Here is a 22,185-nt window from a genome sequence, read left to right as displayed (position 1 = left end):
GCTTGATCTAGGCCAAAGCCTCGTGATGTGGAGGCTTCTCCTGTCAAAGAGAGAAGGATCTCTCTTTCTCAAGAGCTCATTGTAACTTCAGTGCTTCTAGTTCCCTGCGTAAAGAAGTCAAGGGGTTAGATGGACTTTCCAAGAGTATAGAGGTAGTCTCTACTTGAGGAGAGTCGTTGAACAGCTTCCTTGCCCCCTCTATCCTTGTAGCAGCAACAACAAACTCCTCCAGAGTGGCTTTAGGTGTGAGACTCTCTTTGAGCTTTTGTTGAGAAGTCTTAGGAAGAGCCTTCTCTACCTACTTCTTGACCATAAATTCACCTACTTGCTGGGGAAGCTTGGTGGCCAAAGACTTTGTTATGGTCATGAGTTCTGCAAAAGTCTCATTGGGCTGGAGCATCATGTTGGCCAACTCATCCAAAACTTTCTCATGGAAGTCCCCTCATCTAAAAGCTTCACAAAACTGCTTTCGTAAGGTGGCCCAAGTCGTAAAGTGGTTCTCTGCAAAACTGACTGTACCATTTATCTGCTAAGCCATCCAAGGTGGATGGGAAGATTACTAGGTAGGCGTCATCTCGGTTGAGGCCACGACCCCTATAGAGGGAAACAAATCTCCGAGCATGGTCGTCGGGATTCTTTGTGGAGAGACCTTTGAAAGTCGGAAACTTGATGTTCACCTTAGCCAAAACGCTTGTGAGCTCCTCCATGGCCGTCTGCACAGGAGCTTGTTGCTCAAGAGCTTGCTGTAACATAGTGGGCGAGAACTTTACTGTGGAAGGTGACCCAGGAGGTGTAGAACTGGTTGAGGGAATGGAGGTAGCCACGTGGGAAGGTAGGGGTAATGGGGTTGGTGGACTTCTTGTGGTAGTACTTCAAAGGACTTAGAAGTGGGATTTGTTGCTCTTTTGATTGCCTTGTATGTGTCATGCAGTAACCAGAAGCCCACCCAAGCTTTGGGCACGACGACCTTTAACTTACTGAACACTGGTCCAGACTCCACTAGACCAGGGCGAGTGACTAGACCACTTGGCTATACCTGGACGAGAGGCGACTAGAGCAAGACGAGAGACTAGACAAGCAGGTCGAGGACTAAGCAAGTCGAGGGGATGCTAGATGAGAGAAGCTGAAGCAGGCCCAGACCAGTCGAAACCAAGAGACTAGTACAGGAGAGCTTAAACCAGGTAGCTCCTCGACTCGACTTTCGACGAAGTGAGACTTCAATTGAGGTCCCACCGGGCGTGCTAAAAATGAGAACACTTGTAGTAGAGATAATGTGTCGTGCTCTCTACAGTGGGTGCTCCTCAATGCAATGTGCGTGAAATCTCACTCCAAGAGAGTGAAAACATTGAAAAACAGGGCAAACACAGAGATTGGTCAATAGAACGTGAACAACATGGGACTCGACTAACTCAAATGAACTAGAACAGACTCCGGCATGGCAGCACACACAATTCCATGCCCAAAACTCACGGTGCAATGGGGGTGTCGAGGCTCAAACGTGTAGGGATGGTGCAGAGTGCTGTGCATGAACTCAAGGTCGCTAGACTCAAGACGCTCAACCATACAAAGTAGATCATGATGATAATGACTATAAACAGCTACGGATATATACAATCATAGAGAGCCACCAACGGCTCACAAAATATCCAATCTAGCTAATTCTATCTCCAAATTGTGGTGGTGGTGATCTTGCCCCATGTCGGCTAGACTACCACTCGTATCCCTGCCATGTGTCACTGCCCAGGCGAAAGTCCGTCCAGTGTGAACTCCAGCCCAAATGTAACTAACTATCTGTCCCGTGCACGTGACACTGTAGCCTTGCTATAACTGTCGTTGCAATTGCCCCTTCCGTTTTTCTCGCTTCTCACCCATCCCCCGCAGCTTGCATTTCCCACACATAGGCCTCTCTTTGCCTTTGTTTGATCACAAAAAAATGGCATCCCCAACAAATTCTCCCTTTCCCAAAATTTTTCACAATCGAACAGACATACTGGTTGGGTTGTTCGATAAACCCTTTGTGGTAGCCTCCTTAATGGTCGTAGCAAACCTTTTGTACTTTGGTCTGAAAGGTGGAGCAGATTGATGTGCTAGGGAACCAATGAGATTGCACATAGCCTTGCGTTCCGGCTTGTGGGCCTCTGTTTCAACCTTCAATTGTTGCTCCTCCTCCTCTGTCTCTCAAGCGTTGTTCCACCTTCGCCGCCTCTGCAACCAATTGCTTGTGTTGAATGCTCCTCACACTCAGTGGCCTCTTGATGCTCTTGTTGGCGCGTCTCCTCTTGCTGCATCATCATGTCCAATGTCCATCATCATCCTTGTTGCATCCATGTGAGTGGGTGGAATGAGAGGTGGAGAAACTAAGAAGAGTGAACGGTAATAGGAGGATCATTTGCTATAGAGATATCACATTCTCGATGTTGGAGATATCCATGTGCCTAGTGGTCACCACCATGCAAGGATTCCTCCATTTGTGAAAGAGTGGTGTAACAGACTTTGCTCCAAGGCACTATCTACCAATGCCCAGTAAAAAGGCTTTGCTTCTTCTATGCCCAAGGTGCACAGTCCTACATGCAATGCCAAGCTTGTTGCTCCAAGAGTGGGAGCATTCTTCCTCGAGATATTTTGGAAGTACACTCTCAAACATGATAATTTTTTTTTGAGGATTAGATTATTAGTGCAAATTAAAAGCTTCGAAATCAAAGTTAGATGCAACGGAATTGAGAGATTAGACAAAAATGAGCAATGGTACAATTAAAATCTTGTTGTTTAATCTTGCATTAGTGACTTAGCGTTATTGGTGGTTTCTTTTTCAACGTTAATACAAAAGTAGACGGAGAGATAGATCTCTCAATGTAGCTATGCAACAAAAATATTTTGTAACCAATCTAGGGATGCCATATGAGCCATGCTCTTAGAATTTAGGTGTCATGATTTATGTATACAGATTGTGTATGTTTTCACTCTTATTAGAGGATGCACATTCTATAGGCAATGAAAATATAACTTCTAGGACAACTCCCCTTTTTCTGGTAGATTTCCATGGGATTGTAGCTATGCCAAGAAGAAACCAAATACATACATAAATTTTTGGTTGGTTGATGGCAATTCCTTTAAGGTCTTTTTCCTTTGATTGCTTTCTTGTGTTGATCTGATGCTACAAATCCTTGTGCTCTTATGTGCCATCAATTTTGCCTTAGTTTTATCTTTTCCTTGGTTTTCAGTTGATGTATTTCTTGCATATCTTATTGTTAAGTGTTTCATAAATATATTTAATGATTAGAGGCCCCGAAAATGTTGAACTTCTGCGTTTTTGTTATCATGAAGCACAACAAATTGTAGAACTACATTTATATGCAGGGTGAGCTTTTTGAGATTCTTGAGGACGACAAACATCTTCCAGAGGCCCAAGTTCAAGCTATTGCCAAGCAACTTGTAAGTAGCAATCAAAAACACTGGGTTCTCATTAGAGTATTAAAGTTCAGCATATGTAAGCTTGTCGTTGTTTGAATTTTGAAGTGAGTGTGTTTAAACCTATCTTAGTGAATAGTCAGAATAAATATGAGTTTTTTTGTTCATTAAATGGTTTTAGAGAATACACATCTAAAATGTTTGAACTTAAGCATGCATTTTATTACTGGCTCAAGTAACTAAAATATGGAGTCCCTTCCGTTAGTTAATTTCGATGATCTTCATTCCTTTTTGTAGACAATGCTTTGTGATGTAATTCTTCCTGTGAAGATTCTTTTCTGTCATGTAAATTTACTGTTCTTTATTGAGTGAATCACTGCCTTTTTCGTGAAAGCTTTGGACAATTGCATCGGATCATGTGCTTTGAAGATCAAAGCTGCCTTGTGCTCTTTTGATTGGAGCTAAGGTGTCATAGAGAGATTCTCTAGAAGGGCAAGAGAGAAGTGTGTCCGGTGATGCTAACACAAAGAGCCATCACAGACTATTTCAGTGCCAATATTGCAGCTCTGTCTGCCTCTACTTCCTCATCCGTTGACCTACACCATCAGGGACACCGTTTGAGAGGAGTAACACTGGATATGGCCATGGCCATCTGTATAGAGAGACGTTCACGACCACAGGACCTCACTTACAGCTTCCTCACCGTTAGCGACTAATGCATGATGACTCAGTGGTCTCTCCTTCTTGAGGCAACCCTAATGGAGCACTACGCTGAGCAAAGATCACTCCTATGACTTGCACCAGTTGTAGCCCACAGCTGTAGAGTTTTTTAAGAGGCTTTTCGTTTCTAACCTAGCTAGGGATTTAGCTAGGATTGTGGTTCATTTGTTGTAACATTTTACAGTGAAAGATACTATGATGGTTGATGGTGATTCGGTTGTACTTCATTCTGGTCTCATGGGCCATTTGGCCTTTAAGAGACGTTTATGTATCTTTAATCTTTCTTCTTTCCTTTCATGTAAATTGACTGGTGTTTAGTTATTCAGAGCTCTTCTTAGAACCTTGGTGTACATCCTATCGATGGCAAGATGAGGAATAGTCAGCCTAAATGGGAGTAAGCACTGTCTCTACAGTTTTGATCTCTTATTTCTACTCTCTTCCATTGATACTTGTATCCTCTCGCAATGGAAAAAGGTGAGACGTTTGGAGTGCGACACTGATGGAGGATAAAACTGAGAGCATGTAGAAAGAATGGCTCAAACTTGATCTCACGATTATATGGTCCTGTCAGAAAGTCAGGAGCAGCTTTGACTGAACCTTGGTAGTTGAGTTGAATGACAGACCATTGCATCCTGCATGACAAACTCCCACCACCTGGGTGCTCAGATTCTGGTGTGATAAATTTCTCTGCCGGGCTTTGGTGGGTTATACATGCAAATCCTTTACAGCAGATGCAAGGAGCCTTGATTCCAGTGAGAAGTTGCTTTGCGCTTGAAGCCTCAAAGAATTGCTGTAATTGGGATTTCTTGCTGTTTTTAACGATGTCTGCTTTCTCCCATTATCCTCTTCTGCCTTAGTTTTTGGATTTCATTGTAACAATCAATGTTGAGAGATTGTTTTTTGTGCCATCTCACTTTCTTTCGCCTCTATTTATTTCAATGTAAACAGCCTCCTCCTTAAAAAGATTAACTGAGCAAGTTCAAGTTTTTGAAGTCTTCAATCATGCAAGGTGTTTGCGTTGTTTGCTGAGACATTTTGTATGCTCAGGTAAGGGCTTTGCATTACTTACACTCTCATCGAATCATACATCGTGACATGAAACCACAAAACATACTTATTGGGGCAGGGGGCATTGTCAAGGTTCGTTTTTTGTCCTAGCCTTGTAAAGCTTTTTCTTTTACCATATTAGGTGAGTTGTAATTCGATGATAACTTTTGGAATCTGCTACAGCTTTGTGATTTTGGATTTGCAAGGGCAATGTCTTGCAACACGATGGTTCTTCGGTCCATCAAAGGCACAACTTACCATTCCATATGCTTTGTAGCAGCTAAAATGCATCAGTTTTTTCAAGCTGCCTCTTATGTTAGTATGGCAATAAGGTAGAGGCTTTTTTATGTGTGATCATGAGCAGGGACTCCTTTGTACATGGCACCTGAGCTGGTTAGGGAACAGCCATACAATCATACAGCTGATCTATGGTCATTAGGTGTGATATTGTAAGTCCAAGCTTGATCAAAGCTTCTGAAGTGCTTGGTTTGTCTCTGTTGAATCAGTTGTGCTAGAGAATATTAATTGTGTGTTCGCCCTGACAGGTATGAGCTCTATGTTGGTCAGCCTCCTTTTTACACCAACTCTGTCTACACCTTAATAAGGCACATTGTGAAGGTATTTAAAGCTTATTGTGGGTCAGTAAAATTATATTAGAGAGTGTGCTTTGGGTGAGGATACTGCAAGAGCAGTGTAAATTGGTTGCTGGACGAAGACATCTCAGTAAACAAAAGTCAAAGTGATTGGCCCACTGTGAGTGAGCTTGTGTGACAGCATACTACTATTTGCAGTCAATTGACATTTATGTCTTGCTTTACAGAGGATGGAGTGCAAGGTGAGTTCCATGAGAGGTGGAAAGGGAGGAGTAAAGTAACATTAGCATCGCTTCATCTTTTGACCTCCACAAGAGCTTTTGGGCTAGGTGCCTACAGATAAGGCCCCTAGGCTCCACGATTTACATACACAGAGATAGAATAAGACTGCTTGGTGCCCCAAGTGGCTGGTGACTCAAAGAGCCGTATCCTTGTACTCCCTCGGTGTGCAATTAAACTAAGACCAAGGGGGCGGGCGGGCGGGCGGGGCGGGATTATTTGGTGCTGGTTCAAGGCCATTGAATCTCTCTAAGCAATAGTGCTCTAACTCCATGTGCTGTATCGCTTGCTTAATCATCTTTGTCAAGCTCAATTTATTGGAAGTTTTTATTGAAGCTTGCAGTTGTTGTAAAGCTAGAGAGGCAAAATTTGTGATGCATGTTCTCACCATTGTTAGACAGATAGAAGGTTTTTATAGTGGCATCAGAGCCATAAATATTTGCTGGAAGTAGAGAGAGAGATAGAGACACTCACACATGAGAGACCTGATGTAGATAATGGCAGCCTCTACCTCTTATACAGTGCACCATACCTGTCAGCAATACCTTAATTCTTCAATGTGGGATTTGTCATAGATGACCACTGCTTGGGCCCCATCTTCTTGTACACACACTATTCACTCATATAAATACCATTAGGCTATGATAGAGAGGGTTTCCACTCCTAGAAGAGCGTAAACTAGCCAACAATTTTCTTGTCCTTAGCAAGTTGATGTACAATCCTAACATGTAATATGACGAAGATTACAAAAAGCTAAAAAAAATTGGTTTTTTGCTCAAGATTTGAGCAAAGGAGGAGAAGAAAATAATTTGGGATTTGGGATACTCAGGCAAAGAAGATGATGATGAATTCGAGACGCAAGCAGATGATGAGAGAATGTAACGGTACGGAGACCAAAATTGACTAGCATTGTCTCATAAAAGGCAAATTACCTTGCAAGCAGTACAGCATTGTACAAATGTGGTGGAAGACAAAGCTGAGCTTCTCATTGATCTCTACTTTGACCAACTAAAATCAGGGCTTCAACAAAAGTAGGATTTTTGCAGTAAATTTGAAGCTTGTGTTGATCAATTCTTTTGGATACAATCTCAACGCTTTTAAACTTGGCATTAATTTAAAAAGAGAAACTACTGTTCACTCTTCCAGAATTGTAGCATTGCTATAAAATAAACCTCTTTGATCTTTGAAGCATCACAATTCTTGGAAATTGGTTTAGGAGTTTTATAAACAATCTTCTGTCATATCGCATTTTTCTGATTTTCTTGTGTGAGTATCCTGTCTATCATATCATATTTTTCATAACTTAACGCACTGTAAGTACCCTGTATCATACCATAATATGAGACCATTAAGAAAGTTATTATGTAATGTCTTGATAGGATTGGCAGGTTGTTATTGATTGGCTTTTTGGTTATCAGGATCCGGTGAAGTATCCTGACAGCATGAGCCAAAACTTTAAAAGCTTTTTAAAAGGTCTTCTAAACAAGGTGCAAATCTCTGGTATTCTGAACCTTGTAAATGAAACTTGGGTACATCCAATTAGACAAAGCTAATGGAATTTGTTGCATTATGACACTTTTTTGAGAATTTGTCCTTCTATACAGGTGTCTCAGAACAGGCTGACATGGCCTCATTTACTAGAACATCCTTTTGTGAGGGAAAATGTAGAAGAGCTTGAAGCCAGGGTAATAAAAAAGAATCAGTACAAAGTGGGAAAACTGTGTTAAGGACTATACTAAGATGGGACCTTTTTTGTGAAACTCGTGTGGTAAGCGCAGGAAGCAAGAGCAAGAACAGATGCAGCTAGGGGTTGTGATGCAGCATGGAGAGGAGAGGTGAACATTACTTTGTCTTCTCCTGCTTCAAATCGGACTGATCCTCAGTTGTCTGGAAGTCCAGCTGGTACATTCCCTTCTGTTTGTACCAGGAGTGAGTCGGTTGTCTTGCTCCTTGTTCATGATACTCTACAATGCAGGGAGGACAAGGTCAAGAGATATTGGTAACAAAGGAGTGGAAAGTCCAGCATCCATTGATCAATGTGCATCCACTCCACGGCCTACAGTTGATAATCTCCAACCTCTAAGCACAAGCAATGCTGGGTGTGAGGAGACATTTGGGCATGCAATAGAAGCACAACCCACGTCTAAGTCTGGTGATTTTCTTTAGATTTTGATTGTTCTTTTGTTATGTAGATCAATTGAGCTTTTGAATTACAATATTTTGACTGTCTCATCTTCTATTCAAGCAGACACTCTCATTCTAGAGAAAATTGAGACCACGTCACGGACATCAAAAGGAGCCCAAGCGATTGGTCAAGACCGAGGGGCAGTAGCACATATTTTACATCCTCTTCGCAATTTTAATGTGAAAGGCACTGCTGCACTTTCCAAGTACAGTCTTTTCAAGTTTGTTGTAGAGCAGGTGAGGCTTTTTAGGTTTTGGGCTTGTTCTCAAACTTTCTTGATTCCTGCAGTGAGCAAGCTGATGTAAGTGGGAGTCAGGCGTTGCGCATATTGTCCAACTTGCTTGCAGCTGGTGCCCTCACTGCAAAGACTGTGGTCGATGATGTTTTACCTTCTGTTTTAGGGCTCATTCGGGCAACCCTAGGAGCAAGTGCAGCCCAGCATGTTAGCCTCCTTATCAAGGTAATGTTTTTGTACCTACAAAGAATGACCACTTCACTTCCATAAGCATTTATAGGAATTCTCTCAGCTTATTCCTCTCAGTGCAATTTTTCAAAGTTTCTGAGAATTTTTCTTGTTCAGGGGTTTGGTGTCTTGAAAAAGCTCATTGAAGTTGGTTCTTCAAAGGTTGAAAGCAACTACTCTCATCACAGTGTGGCCCTGCTTCGGCTATATCCTCAAGTAAATTTGGTTTTTTTCAAAATTTTCCCATCCCTTAGCTTCTTGAAGGGAAGCGAAGGCTCCATTCACACAGGAAAAAGGGGGTAGTTTCCATTGTATAATGCCAGTACAAAAGCTATTTTAATTGTATGTTTGGATTATCAAGATCTAGAACATTCACTGAACAAAAGATGCTATAATTTGAGCTTCTCAATCATCTGGAAGGGAGCGTTGCCAAAACATTAAGTTTACGAACTCTGAAAGAAACATTTTGATCTTACTGAGAAACATTTTGGCCTTAAAATATGTTACGATCTTGGAGCAAGTGGGTAGGTCGCCAAATCACCAAAGGAAAGATGAGGTTGGATAAACTATATTTCCTATTGTTGCAAATGATTTGACATTAGAGGGTTTCATGCCCTCTATCATATGACATACACCATCAAGCTGAAAGTAAACAACATAAAGTGTATCATGTGCAGGTAAGGTCTTTGCCATGTCATGGTATGTCCAAGATGACGTTTACATGGTTCAGGCTCATCAATTCTCATCGAATGCTTCAAGGCACTTTTGGAATTTGAGGTCACCAGCTCTGGCACTGTTCCCCTAATGTCTCTTCGCATAACTGATCACATTTTGTGATAAGGGAAGTCATATAGAGATTAAAATTTCCAATTAGGAGTAGAGCTATTTATCTCACGCATAAGGCATGGGTTAGGCCAAATGAGGTTTTTCTAATGGATACTAGCATCTTTATGTTCATTTACATGAGAGAATTGGCAACCACTTTGTCCAAAAATGATTTTGCTGAGAGTGTCCTGCAGGTGTTCACAACAGGAACACTATGTACTCAACTTATCTCAATGGTATGTAGCAGCCGATGCAATTGCCCAATTTATAGGGATGTGCGACTCTCTCCCAATTTGTGATGAGGATCTCCTGGATCTGGCTCTATTTCCGACAATGATGTCTTGTCTTAATAGTTGTCAGCATGCTGCGCTTGTGGAAGGGAGACAATGGAACAACAAAGAGCTGATCAATACCAATGATGCAGCTATAAAAGTACACCAAGCAACTGGGATGCAAAATGAAGATATGGATGAGGAAAACATATGACGACCTTGATGGTGGATACATGATAGACATGGTCGTGCAGACATATGCCTTGCTTGACAGAATATCTTGGTTGTGCCATCCGAGCTGACTTCTCTTTAGCATGGCATTTGGTGCATTGTGGTTATAAGCGGGGGAAACTGTAAAAGTTTCATCTTTCGTCTTGTGGTGGCTCTGGCATCTTTTAGGAGTAGATTAGGGAGCCATAACATAGTGTGAGCAGAGAGCAACTCGGTCATTTGAATATGAGCAAGAGAAGGATTGTTAGCCAAGTGTATTAATCTGCTACAAGTATCCTTTGCCTGTTTAACCTGTTCCCTTAATTATGACAAGTAATACTTGCCATAATCTTGGATAACACATTGAACACGCATAACAAAACGAAACCAGGCATCTGAGAGGTCAAAGGCGGGATGATATCCACAATCATAGTGTAAAAAAGCTCATGTTTGAGGTAAGCATTATTGACATGCAACAGTCTCTTCTTGGGTAGGGAGTCATTGATAGAAAAGGAGCCAAAATGGAGTTTCAAGCTTGCAAGAAAATAATCCGAGCGACACATAGCAGAATGAATCCTTATCTCACATACAAAGCTATCATACTGTTGCATGTGAAAAAGATACCAGTGATCCAGTCGAGCGCGATACATAGATCCAGCATTATATTGAAAAGTGAATCTTGGATCATCCGCGTGCAAAAGGGCCCACAAATCCAACCCATGACATGTCAACATAAATTGATCCCAAGATTGTCGTTCCATATGAAGCATGTGAAAGTGCCCAGTAGTATTATCCACAAGGTTTGGTGCATTATTAAAATCCCCACAGAGAAATGCATTAGAACACCAACAATATGATGAAACGGTACTCCACAACCGCACCCTATCAATAGAAGCTGTGTATGCATATAATCTGCCAAATTTGAAGACTTTCCCATTAACAATACATTGGATGACCATCATCTCTCAGTTGGGTCATTGAAGGACAAAGTCGGGAAGAGCTTATGTCGAGCAAGAGTAAGCACTCCAGAATAGGCAGTTGATCTTGCATAGGCTATCCAATAGCCCACAAAGTAAGAAGTCTATCCGGCAAATTGATGTTGATTATGTTCTTGAAGAACCACTATGTCCGATTTACATGTATGTACATAGCGCCAGGTAAGCCGTCACTTGTTGTGATTGCATAACCCACGCACATTATAGGAGATGCAATTCAAAGAACTATACATACTACATGGTATATACACTGGGCGAGGAAACAGGAAGAAAGAGGGACTCAAGTACCAGTGCCCATCGACACATCTTCCTCAGTTGCAGGCACATGAGGAGATGCATAGTGGTCTCGTACGGTCCCGTACGTTTTGTACACGTATGATGATGTGCGGTATTAAACGAACAAAAAACAATTAAGATGTACGACGATGTTACGTACATTCAAAATAAAAAAACAAATAATTCTTAAGTCTAAGGTGTAGGTCCTTGGGTTTAAACTGTACACTTAAAGAACTTGACATTTGTACAAATTACAAGTTACAATACTACAATGTAAAGAGTCAAGCTTCAAGAGAATGAGCATTACATAAGCCAAAATGATAAGTAGAGAATTAAGATGATACAAAAAAGTGGGGGGACCAAGGAGTACTAAAAAAGTGGCACACCAAAATGGAGAGACTAAAGACTAAGGTTTAAAGTAACAAGTCTAAGAGTTTCTGTCACAAGTTCTCTAATCATCTTCCTCATCTTCCTCTTGCGATCTATGCTCATCAACATCATCCTCTTCCTCCCAAGAGTCGATTCTCGAAGGATGACGACTCATAATCTCCATCACTAATGAGATTGCTTTCATCATCATACTCTGGCTCTCTAGGCTGCATAATGGTAGACCTAGTATTAGGAACATCCTCCATAGGGATGGCCTCCACACAAGAGCCACTTTCGGAGCCTCGCCGCACATAGGTCCTAGGAGCCTCCATGGGGGTTATTGATGCTCTGCCTCTACCACGTCCACCACCATGGGGAGTGGAAGCCCTTGCACCTCTACCTCTTGTAGCCGATATAACTCCATGGATGATGACCTCTTGCATGATCGTGTGTGAGAAACCCGGCGACCAATCTCCTCGAGCTCCAAGTAGAGCTCACGAAATATCATTTGCTCCCTTGGGTCTTGCTCTTTGTTGACATTATTTAGAGTGTCAATCGTGAGCGTGAGCTTATCCACGTTGATCTATTTGACATTTACAACATTGGACAATGAAAACATAATTAGTATATCCAAACTTTTAAAGACTAGAGTTTAGAAACAGGAGTAGATTATGGAGTTTAGAGTGGTGACTTGTGATTGTACCTATCGAGCCATAGGCATGTCATGCATAGAGTGCAATATGCGTAAATTGGAGCGACAATAGATAAGTCGCTCTAATTGCTTCGTTGAGAGCTTGTTTCGGATTTTGGTGTGGATGAGAGAGTGTGCAGACCAATTCCGCTCACATGCTCCCGATGAGCAATCCTATAACACATCAAGAGAGGCATAAGTTATAAGAGACTAGAGTTGAAGGCATATGCTAGAAGATTAAGCACAAGTTATAAAAGTTTAAGGCTTGCCACTTACTTGACCAAAAACCCTCAAAGCAAGTCTTTTGAGAGTAGGCAATTGATAGCCAAAGCTCTTCCACCAAAATAGAGGCTTCACCAAGGATTCCCGCTTCCAACACAAGTTGGAAGTAAATGCGGTGCTTCGTTGGTCGCCATAGTTGATTACCTCTTGGAGAAATGCTCCAAATGTCCTCTTCTTTTAGCACCTTAGAGAGGTAATTGTTGCGCTCTCAATAAGCTCTTGACCTGTACACACACACACTTCTTTTTAATAGTAATATCCTTTGATTTACTAATGGGAAACCTCAAAACTAGGAAAACCAATGCGGTAAATAAAAAACAGTCAAAGTAGAGCTCATAGTGAAGAGGGAGAGCTCATCCAAATCCCTAGCAAATTTAAGAGATTGGCGAAGGGAAGTTTTGAAGCGGAAAACACAATCCACGTGAACCTGTTGGAACACGAGATAATTACATGCTTTCCAAATTGTCCAAAGCACCCAGAATCTAACCCAATTGAAAAAATATGCATATGGCCAAAGCAATAGCAGAAGCACTCCAAAAATCCAAAATATTGGCCAAACTGTATCGCAGGAAAACGATTGCGAAGACATGTAGAGATGTAATCCAAAACCATTGCTTGTTAGAACAAAACCACAATAAATGCGGAATATTCTCATTACCAGCACCACAACGAATGCATCTCGAGGAGACCATTGCTCTCGAGGGAAGAAATTTACCAGTTGGGAGAACCTCATTAATACATCTCCACATGAACAATCGCTCTTTCGAGGGAAGTACCACAACTTCATAACTTTGTTGTGCCACCATGTAGTACCTTTATCCATATGCCATACCTTATTGCAGTGTTCCTCTAGCCAAAGAGATGATTGCAAATGGCAATATACCTTTTTTGCAGTTAAAGAGAGGATCAAGGATCTTGCATAATGCCAATCACAAAGTCGATCCTCCACGACAAGCGACGGGATGGGAGATCTAGAATCAACTCAACCCAGCTGCCAATCCAAAGAGATGGAGAACATGCATAATTTGTTGTACATCATCATAATGCTTCCGAGGTGTGAACAATGAATCATCCGCATAAGCTTGACCAATAAAATGCTTTCCAGATGGCATTGTTAGGCCATGCAAGTCTCCAGCTGAGGTTAAGGACTCTATATGCATAAACAAAGGATGAGAAGCAATAACACAAAGCAAAGCACTGAGAGGACATCCGTGTCTGACAGAACGACCTAGAGACCAAGGATCAGTAATGTATTCATTAAGCAAACCAGCGGATGTGCTATGAGCATATAAGAAATACACCACCTGCGCAAGTTTAGGCCCAAATCCAAGCTTTTGCATTACCTTAGCGATGTAGTCCCAAAGGACCAAGTCAAAAGCTTTTTCTATGTCAACCTGCACAAAGCAGCACATCCTGCTTGGTGTACTTTGCATATTCCATACCAAGAATGACATTTGCTAGATTATCAGTAATTTGGCTTCGTCAAATAAACCATATTGAGATTGATGAATGCCTGAATACAGGTAGTCTTTGATATGGTTAACAAGCATCTTGGCCATTAACTTATAGACAACAGGCATGAGAGTGATTGGTCGCCAATGGGAGAACTCCTCACATAGAACGTGTTTCGGCAAAAATTTAAGAAGGCCCTCTTTCCAAGAGGATGGCATTTGCTGTTGTTCCCATGCCCTATTCACCATAAATAGCAACGGATCCTTGAGATGATCTTAGAATGAAATGAAAAACTCAACACTTAGTCCATCCCAACCCGGGGATTTCCCACGGCCCAAATGCGTCAGTGAAAGGAACCTCAAGCTCTTGTGCTTGCTGCGGTGAAAGGATCGGATTTACATGCGATAGAAACAAAAAACGTGCATGCCGTGCTTCTTGTGAAAGACGAGTAGGAGCCGCAAAAATAGTCCCATAATGTGTCACCAAAGCTTTAGCAAGCTCCTACATGGAAGAAGTCCACTCCCCATATGGAAGTTATAATGCATAGCTCTTTAAAGTGCATTTCATACAATGTGTGTGTGCATATTTGTCACATGAAACCTTTCGCAATATGATTGTGGATACCATCTCGCCTCTTTTGTTCCAGATGTATGGTCATATTGACACTGCTTGGTACCATTTTGTTTGCGAGTTCAACATGTCATTCAAGAGTACGGAAAAATCTATATGTCACGGTAGTGAAGGCAAGTGCAGCTGGCTAAAAAGTACATGTCAGACATTAATGCAATTGGCCAATCATTCTCAGCTCTCTGAAGCTTAGCTAGCTGAATTATTTTCAGCTCAAAATATATTGCGTCTCGATGATCTCTCTCACACACACTTTTTTTTTTGTAAATCTGCTTTGATTAATTTACAAGTGGGAAACCTCATAGCGAGGAAAACCCACGAAAAAGATCAAACAATGGGAAACCTCAAGGCGAGGAAAACCCATAGAAAGTATTACAAACTATAACTTAGAAACAGTCAAAATAGAGCTGGTAATGGAGCTCGTCCAAGTCATAGGCAACTTGAAGAGACTGTCTAAGAGATATCTTGAAGAAAGAAACATATTCCACTTGAATCTGCTAAAACATGAGGGAATTCCGTGCTCTCCACATTGTCCACAGTACCCAGAACCTAACCCAGCTAAAAAGGTATGCATACGGCTGAAGCAAATGCGGAACCACTCCAAAGATCCAAAAAAATTTACCAAATTGTAAGCCACGAAAACACGAGCAAAGAGCTAAAGAGATGCTATCCACAAACTTGTCGCGTACGAGAACAAGACCACAGTAGATGTGGAATATTCTCAATGCCTGCTCCACAGCGAACGCAGCGCCAAGAGGCCAATCTCCTAGAGCACAATAATTTGCCATTAGGAAGAGCCCCAACAATACATCTCCACATAAACAGTCTCTCCTTGAGAGGTAGCTTGGCATGCCAGATTTTCATAAGTTACTCCGCCATCAAGTAACACTCTTATTCATATTCCATACCTTGTTACAATGTTCTTGGATCCAGGAAGATGACTGCAAGTGACAGTACACTTTCTTTGCAGATATCGAACCAATTGAAGAACCAGCATAGAGCCAATTGCAAATTCTATTGTCTTCAACTAGCGGCGGGATGGGAGATATAGAATCGACCAACTCCTTAATGGTGTCCCACATGCGCCTGTAGTGTGACCCAAGTCTAAAGGTAAGAGCAGCCTGTCTGAACGAGAGCACCCGTCCTTCAGTGTCTATCACATTTGCTATCCTGTCAATACCTTTGTGGGAGAGAAAGTAAGCTTGTCTAGTAGAGCGTTGAACAAGAGTTTGAGCAAAAACTTTGCTCCAATGCAACTTTCCAATCAAAGTGAATTTCCACAGGCGTCATCTCTACCATTCCACAACAATTCCTTCGTTACCAACTTACAATCTTCCACTAGACTGGAAGCAAAGAGACATCCCGGAATTGTAGCCTAAACTTTACCAAAAACCACATCCCGATACGACGGCTGCCAATGGCCGAAGGTCGGCATGGAAACCGCATGAGAGCACAAAAACGCAAGCATCTGCGTCCAAGGCTGTTTTTGCTCAGCTAGCATAAGAACAAAGTAGCCTTTCTTGCTGTAACATGAGAACACAGCTGAAGGATATTCAAACCACCACAACGTTTTGGAGTACAAAGCTTATCCATCGCAAGAAATCACAAGCCTTTTTTGTGAGAGAAAGTGGACTAGAAATGCTCCAGAATCCGAGACATGAAATCTTGACGACGACGGGGTTGCCAATGCAATAAAGGCAAGAAAAATTGCATGTATGCCACCAAAATAGAGTGCACTATTCTGAGTCTTACATGGAGCGGCCATGTAGACAATTTCCAATAATGCAATTTAGACCTCAGTTTATTCTCAACCCATTGCAACAACTTCGCATTGTTAACCGACCAGGCCAACGGATAACCAAGGTGCCTTACAATTTGATCAAGCTTCAGTCTCTCGCCTGGCCATAACATAGCATGCCAATCCATTTGGTGCAAGGGCAACAATTTGGATTTTCGGAAATTCACTGGCAGACCTATCGCTAGCCCATAAATACCTAGTGCTTCCACGACACAACGAACATCCTCAGGTTGATTTCTAGGCCATATACAAACATATCATATTGCGGAGTGCCCAATACATACCAACGATCCAATCGTGCTCTATATCCAGAGTGAGCATTATGAGTAAATGTATAACCCCGCTTTGAAGAGTGCGTGCTGGCCCATAGATCCAAGACATCCGTATCATTGACCATGGCATCCTAAGAAGAACATTCAAAGCTCAACATATGCGAATGACTAGTTGTGTTGTCCGTGTTTGCAGGTGCATTAGTAAAATCCCCGCAGCAATAAGCATGTGAACGCAAGGGGTATTTAACCAACTCTTGCCACAGATGACTTCTTTGTGCCGAGGCAATATAAGCATAAATACCAGCAAATTCGAGAATATTCCCTTGGAAAAGACATTGAACCACCATCCAATGCCCCGCCGGATCATTATGAGCTAAAACCGATTGCAGTTCATGACGCACCATCATCGAAACACTTGAGAAAGCACCACTACCAGCGTAAGCAATCCAGAATCCCGCATAATACAAAGATTGCCCTACAAAATCATGCTGAATATGCTCTTGTAAACCACTATATTTGCTTTATTTGTATGTACATAGTAACTTCCACTTGTCATGGTTGCACAGTCCACGCACATTATACGTAAAGCATCTAAGAGGAGAATGCATCTGTATAGTATTTACAAGGGAAGCATGAAGCACTATTCCCAAGTGGTATTGCCCATGGGCACATTCGCTTCCATACTAACAATCAATAATGTGGACTCCATATGCATTCCTTGGTGGGCATCCTGATGCAGAGGCAACGCCCTAGATGTTGACCCAAGTAGAGCATCTTTATATGAGTGTAGCACTGTGTCCCATGCTTCAACTAGCGACTTGTGATCATGAGATATAGATGTAGAAGGTCCACCACTTCTTGCATCCAAAGTAGGCACATAATTTCTTGAAACAGGCGAAACACGAGGCTTAGCTGGCTTCTTTGGAGTTTGCCAAGCATCAGTAGAATCCGACATTTTGGCTTTACCTTTGGTATCCGCCTGTGCAACAGGTGTAGCAGGGCTACAATGTCCTTCACGGTACAGTGTCTTTCACAGGACAGGTCTAGTCTAGTTCACACTGGACGGACACTGGACGGACCCTCTGGGCTGGGGAGTGACACGTGGCAGGGTACCGACGGTGGTCTAGTGGACCTTGTGGCCAGGTCACCACATGGCTGACATTTATGAGGCGTTGGTGGCTCTTTATGGTGGTACATATGAGTAGTAGCGGTTGCTTATTCGATTATCTTCTTCACCTCTGATCTTGTACGTAGTTGTCTAGAGTGAGTCTATTCACAGAGCACGTCTTCACAATCCCGACACATCTGAGCCTCGACATCCCCATTGTACCTATGAGTCCTGGGCTGGAGCTGAGTGTGCTGCCATGCCAGAGTCTGTATCAGTCTTTGAGATAGTCGAGTCATATGTTCTGGTCTACTGTTGTGTCTTTGTGAGCTCTGTTGATGTCTATTGTTTCCTTTCTGTTCAGTCTGTTTTAGTGAGATTGTCACGCACATTGCATTGAGGACCACCCACTGTAGAGAGCACCACACATTATCCATGCTACAGGTGCTCTCATTTTGGCGATCACGGTGGGACCTCACATGAAGTCTCACTCTCTGTGGAGATACAACTCGTGAAGCTAGTTCGTTGTTACCGAGCTTCGCCCCTTTGCTTGCATTTGGGTTGCTAGTCTATTGGTCTGGTCCTCTCTCGCCCTGGTCCAACCAGTCCTCGTCGTCGTCTCTGGTCCTCGTCTCTCGTCTTGGTCTATTCTCTGGTCTTGGTCTAGTCCCTAGTCTCTGGTCCTCGTCTCTGGCCTTGGTCTATTCCCTAGTCCTGGTCCAGTCCTTCTCGCCTTGGTACAGTTCTCCTCGTCTTGGTCCAGCTAGGTGATCTAGTCATTGGTGGTCCTGGACCAGGTGGTCTGGTCATTATCCTCACTTGTCCTAGTCTAGACCTTTGTTGTTCAGCCCACAATTAAGGGCCCTTTTTTGCCAAAGTTGGTTGGATTGGTGGTCACTGCATGACTCATACAAGGCGGTCAGTCGAGCGTCAAAGCGCACTACTGAGCCCTCTGAAGTACTATCACAGAAGACGACCTTTGACACCTTGTAGAAGTCCATCAACCTCATCACCTATACCTACACGTACGACATCACCCATTCCTTCATCCGGTTCCTCATCTTCTCGATCACCTTCTCTAGTAAAGCTCTCTCCTATTCTGCTACAGCAGGCTATTGTGCAACAGGCTACACAAGGGGCCATGGAGCCATTAGCTAGTGTTTTGGCCAAGGTAAATATCAAGTTCCCTACCTTCAAAGGACTCTCTTCAAAAGATGTTGACGACCATGCAAGAAGGTTTGTCTCTCTTTGTAGGGGTCGTGGTTTGAACAGAGAAGATGCTTATTTGGTACTATTTCCATCCACCTTTGATGGCTTAGCAGATAAATGGTACAGCCAGTTTGCAGAGAACCATTTTGCAACTTGGGCAGCCTTAAGACAGCAGTCCTGTGCAACTTTCAGACCAGGTGACTACCAGGAGAAGGTGCTGGATGAGTTGGCCAACATGGTGCTCAAGCCAGAGGAGACCTTTTGCAGAGCTTATGACTAAAACTAAGTCGCTAGTGGCCAAGCTCCCCCAACAACCCGGTGAATTCATGGTTAAAAAGTGGGTGGAGAAGGTGCTTCCCAAAACTTCTCAGCAAAAACTCCGAGAGAGTCTCCGACCCAACGCCACTCTTGAGGAGTTCATTGCAGCTGCTACTAGGATAGAGGGGCTAGGAAGCTGTTCAGCAACTCCTTTTCCATAGAGACTCCCTCTGTGTTTTCGAAAAGTAGTCCTGCTGATCCATTGACTTCTTTGCGCAGAGAACTTGAAGCCCTAAAGTTACAAAGAGCTCTTCAAGAGGAGAAAGCAATATCCCTCCGACAAGAGAAGCCCCCACATCACGACGCTTTGGATCAAATGAAGAGAGAGCTAGAAGAGCTTAGGTCTCAGCAGGAGACTAAGGCTATGGTATGGTGCAGCTCATGTCACTCTCCAGGACACCCTCCACAGGACTGTCCCCTTCGGGTTTACTGCCACTTCTGCGAAAAGTTAGGGCATGAAGACAAGGATTGCTACTACCTCAAGGGGTTGCGACAAATATAGCAAAGTCTTGGTCCTAGTTTTCAACAAGGGCAAGCACCTACATCCAACATGGTCTCTCCATGTGGCCATCCACACCACATGCCACCTTTATTGTCAGCTCCTCCAATGCAAGGTATGCAGAGCACTTTTCCCTCTCAGAGCTTTTATCACACCCATGCTCCCTTCTCACCTCACAGCTTCTATGCCTCCACCTCCAACTCCATGGAGCAAGGACCACCTCGTCCTTCGACTCGTCCATTGCATCGGCCCATTTTGTGCTACAGATGCGGGGAATATGGTCATTACCAAAGCAAATGCCCTTTGCCCGAAGGGTCCCCTCCCTGCCGTCATTGCCCTGATATGAAGGATCACTACAGTAAGGAGTGCCCTAAAATTCGTGCATCCACGGCTTCGAACCCAAGTCAAAGCCAGACTGAATTTGCCTTTCCCAAGCTCAATTTGATAGTAGTTAGCATTGTTTCTCAGCCGCCTCCTTCTACCCATGTGGTTACCCCTAAAAATAAGCCGCCGCAGTTGGCAAAGGAGCTATCGGGCGTCCTCACCCGGGCCCAGAGAGCCGCTCTCGGTCTTAGCATTCCAACAAGTTCAACTCCCCCACACAGTCTCACACTAGTGGATACCCTGCCTGCAGCTGTTAACAAGCCATCCCCTAGTGCCATGAAAGAATCCACATCTTTGCTCTCCGATATTGATGAAGCTTTCTTGGAAGCAGTTTCCGATCTACAAAAGATCAAGGTACCCGAAAAACAACTGGTAGAACAGGACAAGCTTACAATAGAGTCAGTCTTGAAGAACACCTTCCAACAAGTGTCCCTCTATGACATGTTGCGACTAGATGCAAAGTTTAGTAGTGACACCCTTGCTGTTATTCAATCACTTTATCCTGGAGCAAGTCCTAGTGGCGGGCACCTCCCAGTGCGACCATCAGAGTCCTATATGATATCCAATCTCGTTGCTCCACTCACTGATTATAGAAGCCCTCGCCTGACAGTGTCCGTTTTGGGTCGGCAATTCTCATGAGTGATAGTGGATGGTGGATCTGGCATCAACCTGATGCCCGAGCTCACTATGTTAGCTCTAGGTCTACAGCCTACTCGCCCTGCTCCATTCACAGTTACATTGGCCGACCAACGGACGGTCTACCCAATGGGCATAGTGGACAATGTGCCTCTGCAGGTACAAGACTTTACTTTTAACTTGGATTTTGTTGTGGTTCATCTTTCCCAGATTGAGGGCGGATTTCCTTTGCTCATTGGAAGACCATGGCTGCGACACACTAAAGCTCTTCATGATTGGGGAAACGACGCAATGTGGATACAAACTTCTGGCTCCCCGATGCAACCCATCCTCTTAGAAGGAGGTATGGATCCAGTGGTGCAGCAAGTTTCTTTGTCAATGGAAACCAACCCTGAACAAAAAGAGCCTACTACACCTGATGCGTCTGACGAAGATCTGTTGGAGTGGTTGGAGGCTACCAAATCTATGCCTTGTTATGGAGTCTCTATTCACTCTTTGCATAGAGGTACACCTTCTTCCAATGTTTCCACAGTAACTAAACCCAATGAGCCACCTGAGCCAGCTCAAAGTTTGACTGTCATAGAAGTTACCCTGGATGCGCCCTTGGCCTTGGTGGAAGTCTTTGAATTTGGTGAGCCTATGGAGGATCATAGAAGCGGGCAGAAATCTCCTCCGAGAACAAAGCTCCCTTCACAGAGCTCGTCCTGCCTAATGAATTCCATTCTCATGATAGTTGTCTTGCTCATGGTGGCTGCGCTCTGTAGCATCTCCTCTTTCAACCAGTGGTACATGGAATTCATCTACAGCCCTAGTCCCCCTCACACCTCCTCGCCCTTGCCCTCCCCCTACTCGCCCTCTCCCTACCTCCTTTGCCCTCGCCCCCTCCCTAGGCCTCGCCCTCTCCCTACCTCCCTTGCCCTCGCCCTCGCCCTCCCCATACCTACCCCCTCGCCCTCGCCCTCACCTACCCCTAGCCCTCTCCCTACCTTCCTCGCCCTCGCTCTCCCCCTCCCACCTACCTACCCCCTCGCCCTAGCCCCCCTACCAACCCCTCGCCCTAGCCCCCCTACCTACCCCCTCGCCCTCGCCCTCCCCCTCCCACCTACCTACCCCCTCACCCTAGCCCCCCTACCTACCCCCTCGCCCTCGCCCTCCCCCTCCCACCTACTTACCCCCTCGCCCTAGCCCCCCTACCTACCCCTCGCCCTCCCCCTCCCACCATCCTACCCCCTCGCCCTAGCCCCCTACCTACCCCCTCGCCCTAGCCCTC

The 22,185-nt window shown here is 43.8% G+C and overlaps 1 protein-coding gene across 1 annotated transcript in view; it reads left to right on the top strand.

Moving 5' to 3' along the window:
• Positions 1 to 22,185, top strand: part of FU (kinase family with ARM repeat domain-containing protein) — a 116,988-nt gene that overhangs the window by 29,427 nt on the left and 65,376 nt on the right. Inside the window, exons 5-16 of the mRNA XM_086500527.1 lie at positions 3,358 to 3,432; positions 5,176 to 5,268; positions 5,359 to 5,422; positions 5,540 to 5,624; positions 5,721 to 5,793; positions 7,466 to 7,534; positions 7,652 to 7,732; positions 7,826 to 7,949; positions 8,023 to 8,199; positions 8,296 to 8,437; positions 8,521 to 8,692; positions 8,813 to 8,911. Coding sequence (XP_086356653.1) covers positions 3,358 to 3,432; positions 5,176 to 5,268; positions 5,359 to 5,422; positions 5,540 to 5,624; positions 5,721 to 5,793; positions 7,466 to 7,534; positions 7,652 to 7,732; positions 7,826 to 7,949; positions 8,023 to 8,199; positions 8,296 to 8,437; positions 8,521 to 8,692; positions 8,813 to 8,911 — 1,254 coding nt within the window. The remainder of the gene's footprint in view (positions 1 to 3,357; positions 3,433 to 5,175; positions 5,269 to 5,358; positions 5,423 to 5,539; positions 5,625 to 5,720; positions 5,794 to 7,465; positions 7,535 to 7,651; positions 7,733 to 7,825; positions 7,950 to 8,022; positions 8,200 to 8,295; positions 8,438 to 8,520; positions 8,693 to 8,812; positions 8,912 to 22,185) is intronic.

Source organism: Adiantum capillus-veneris, chromosome 25, assembly GCF_014529385.1.
Source record: "Adiantum capillus-veneris isolate H3 chromosome 25, ASM1452938v2, whole genome shotgun sequence".
Taxonomy (NCBI): Eukaryota; Viridiplantae; Streptophyta; class Polypodiopsida; order Polypodiales; family Pteridaceae; genus Adiantum; species Adiantum capillus-veneris.
The sequence above is the reverse complement of the archived record's forward strand: the minus strand, read 5'-3'. Positions and strand labels throughout refer to the sequence as shown.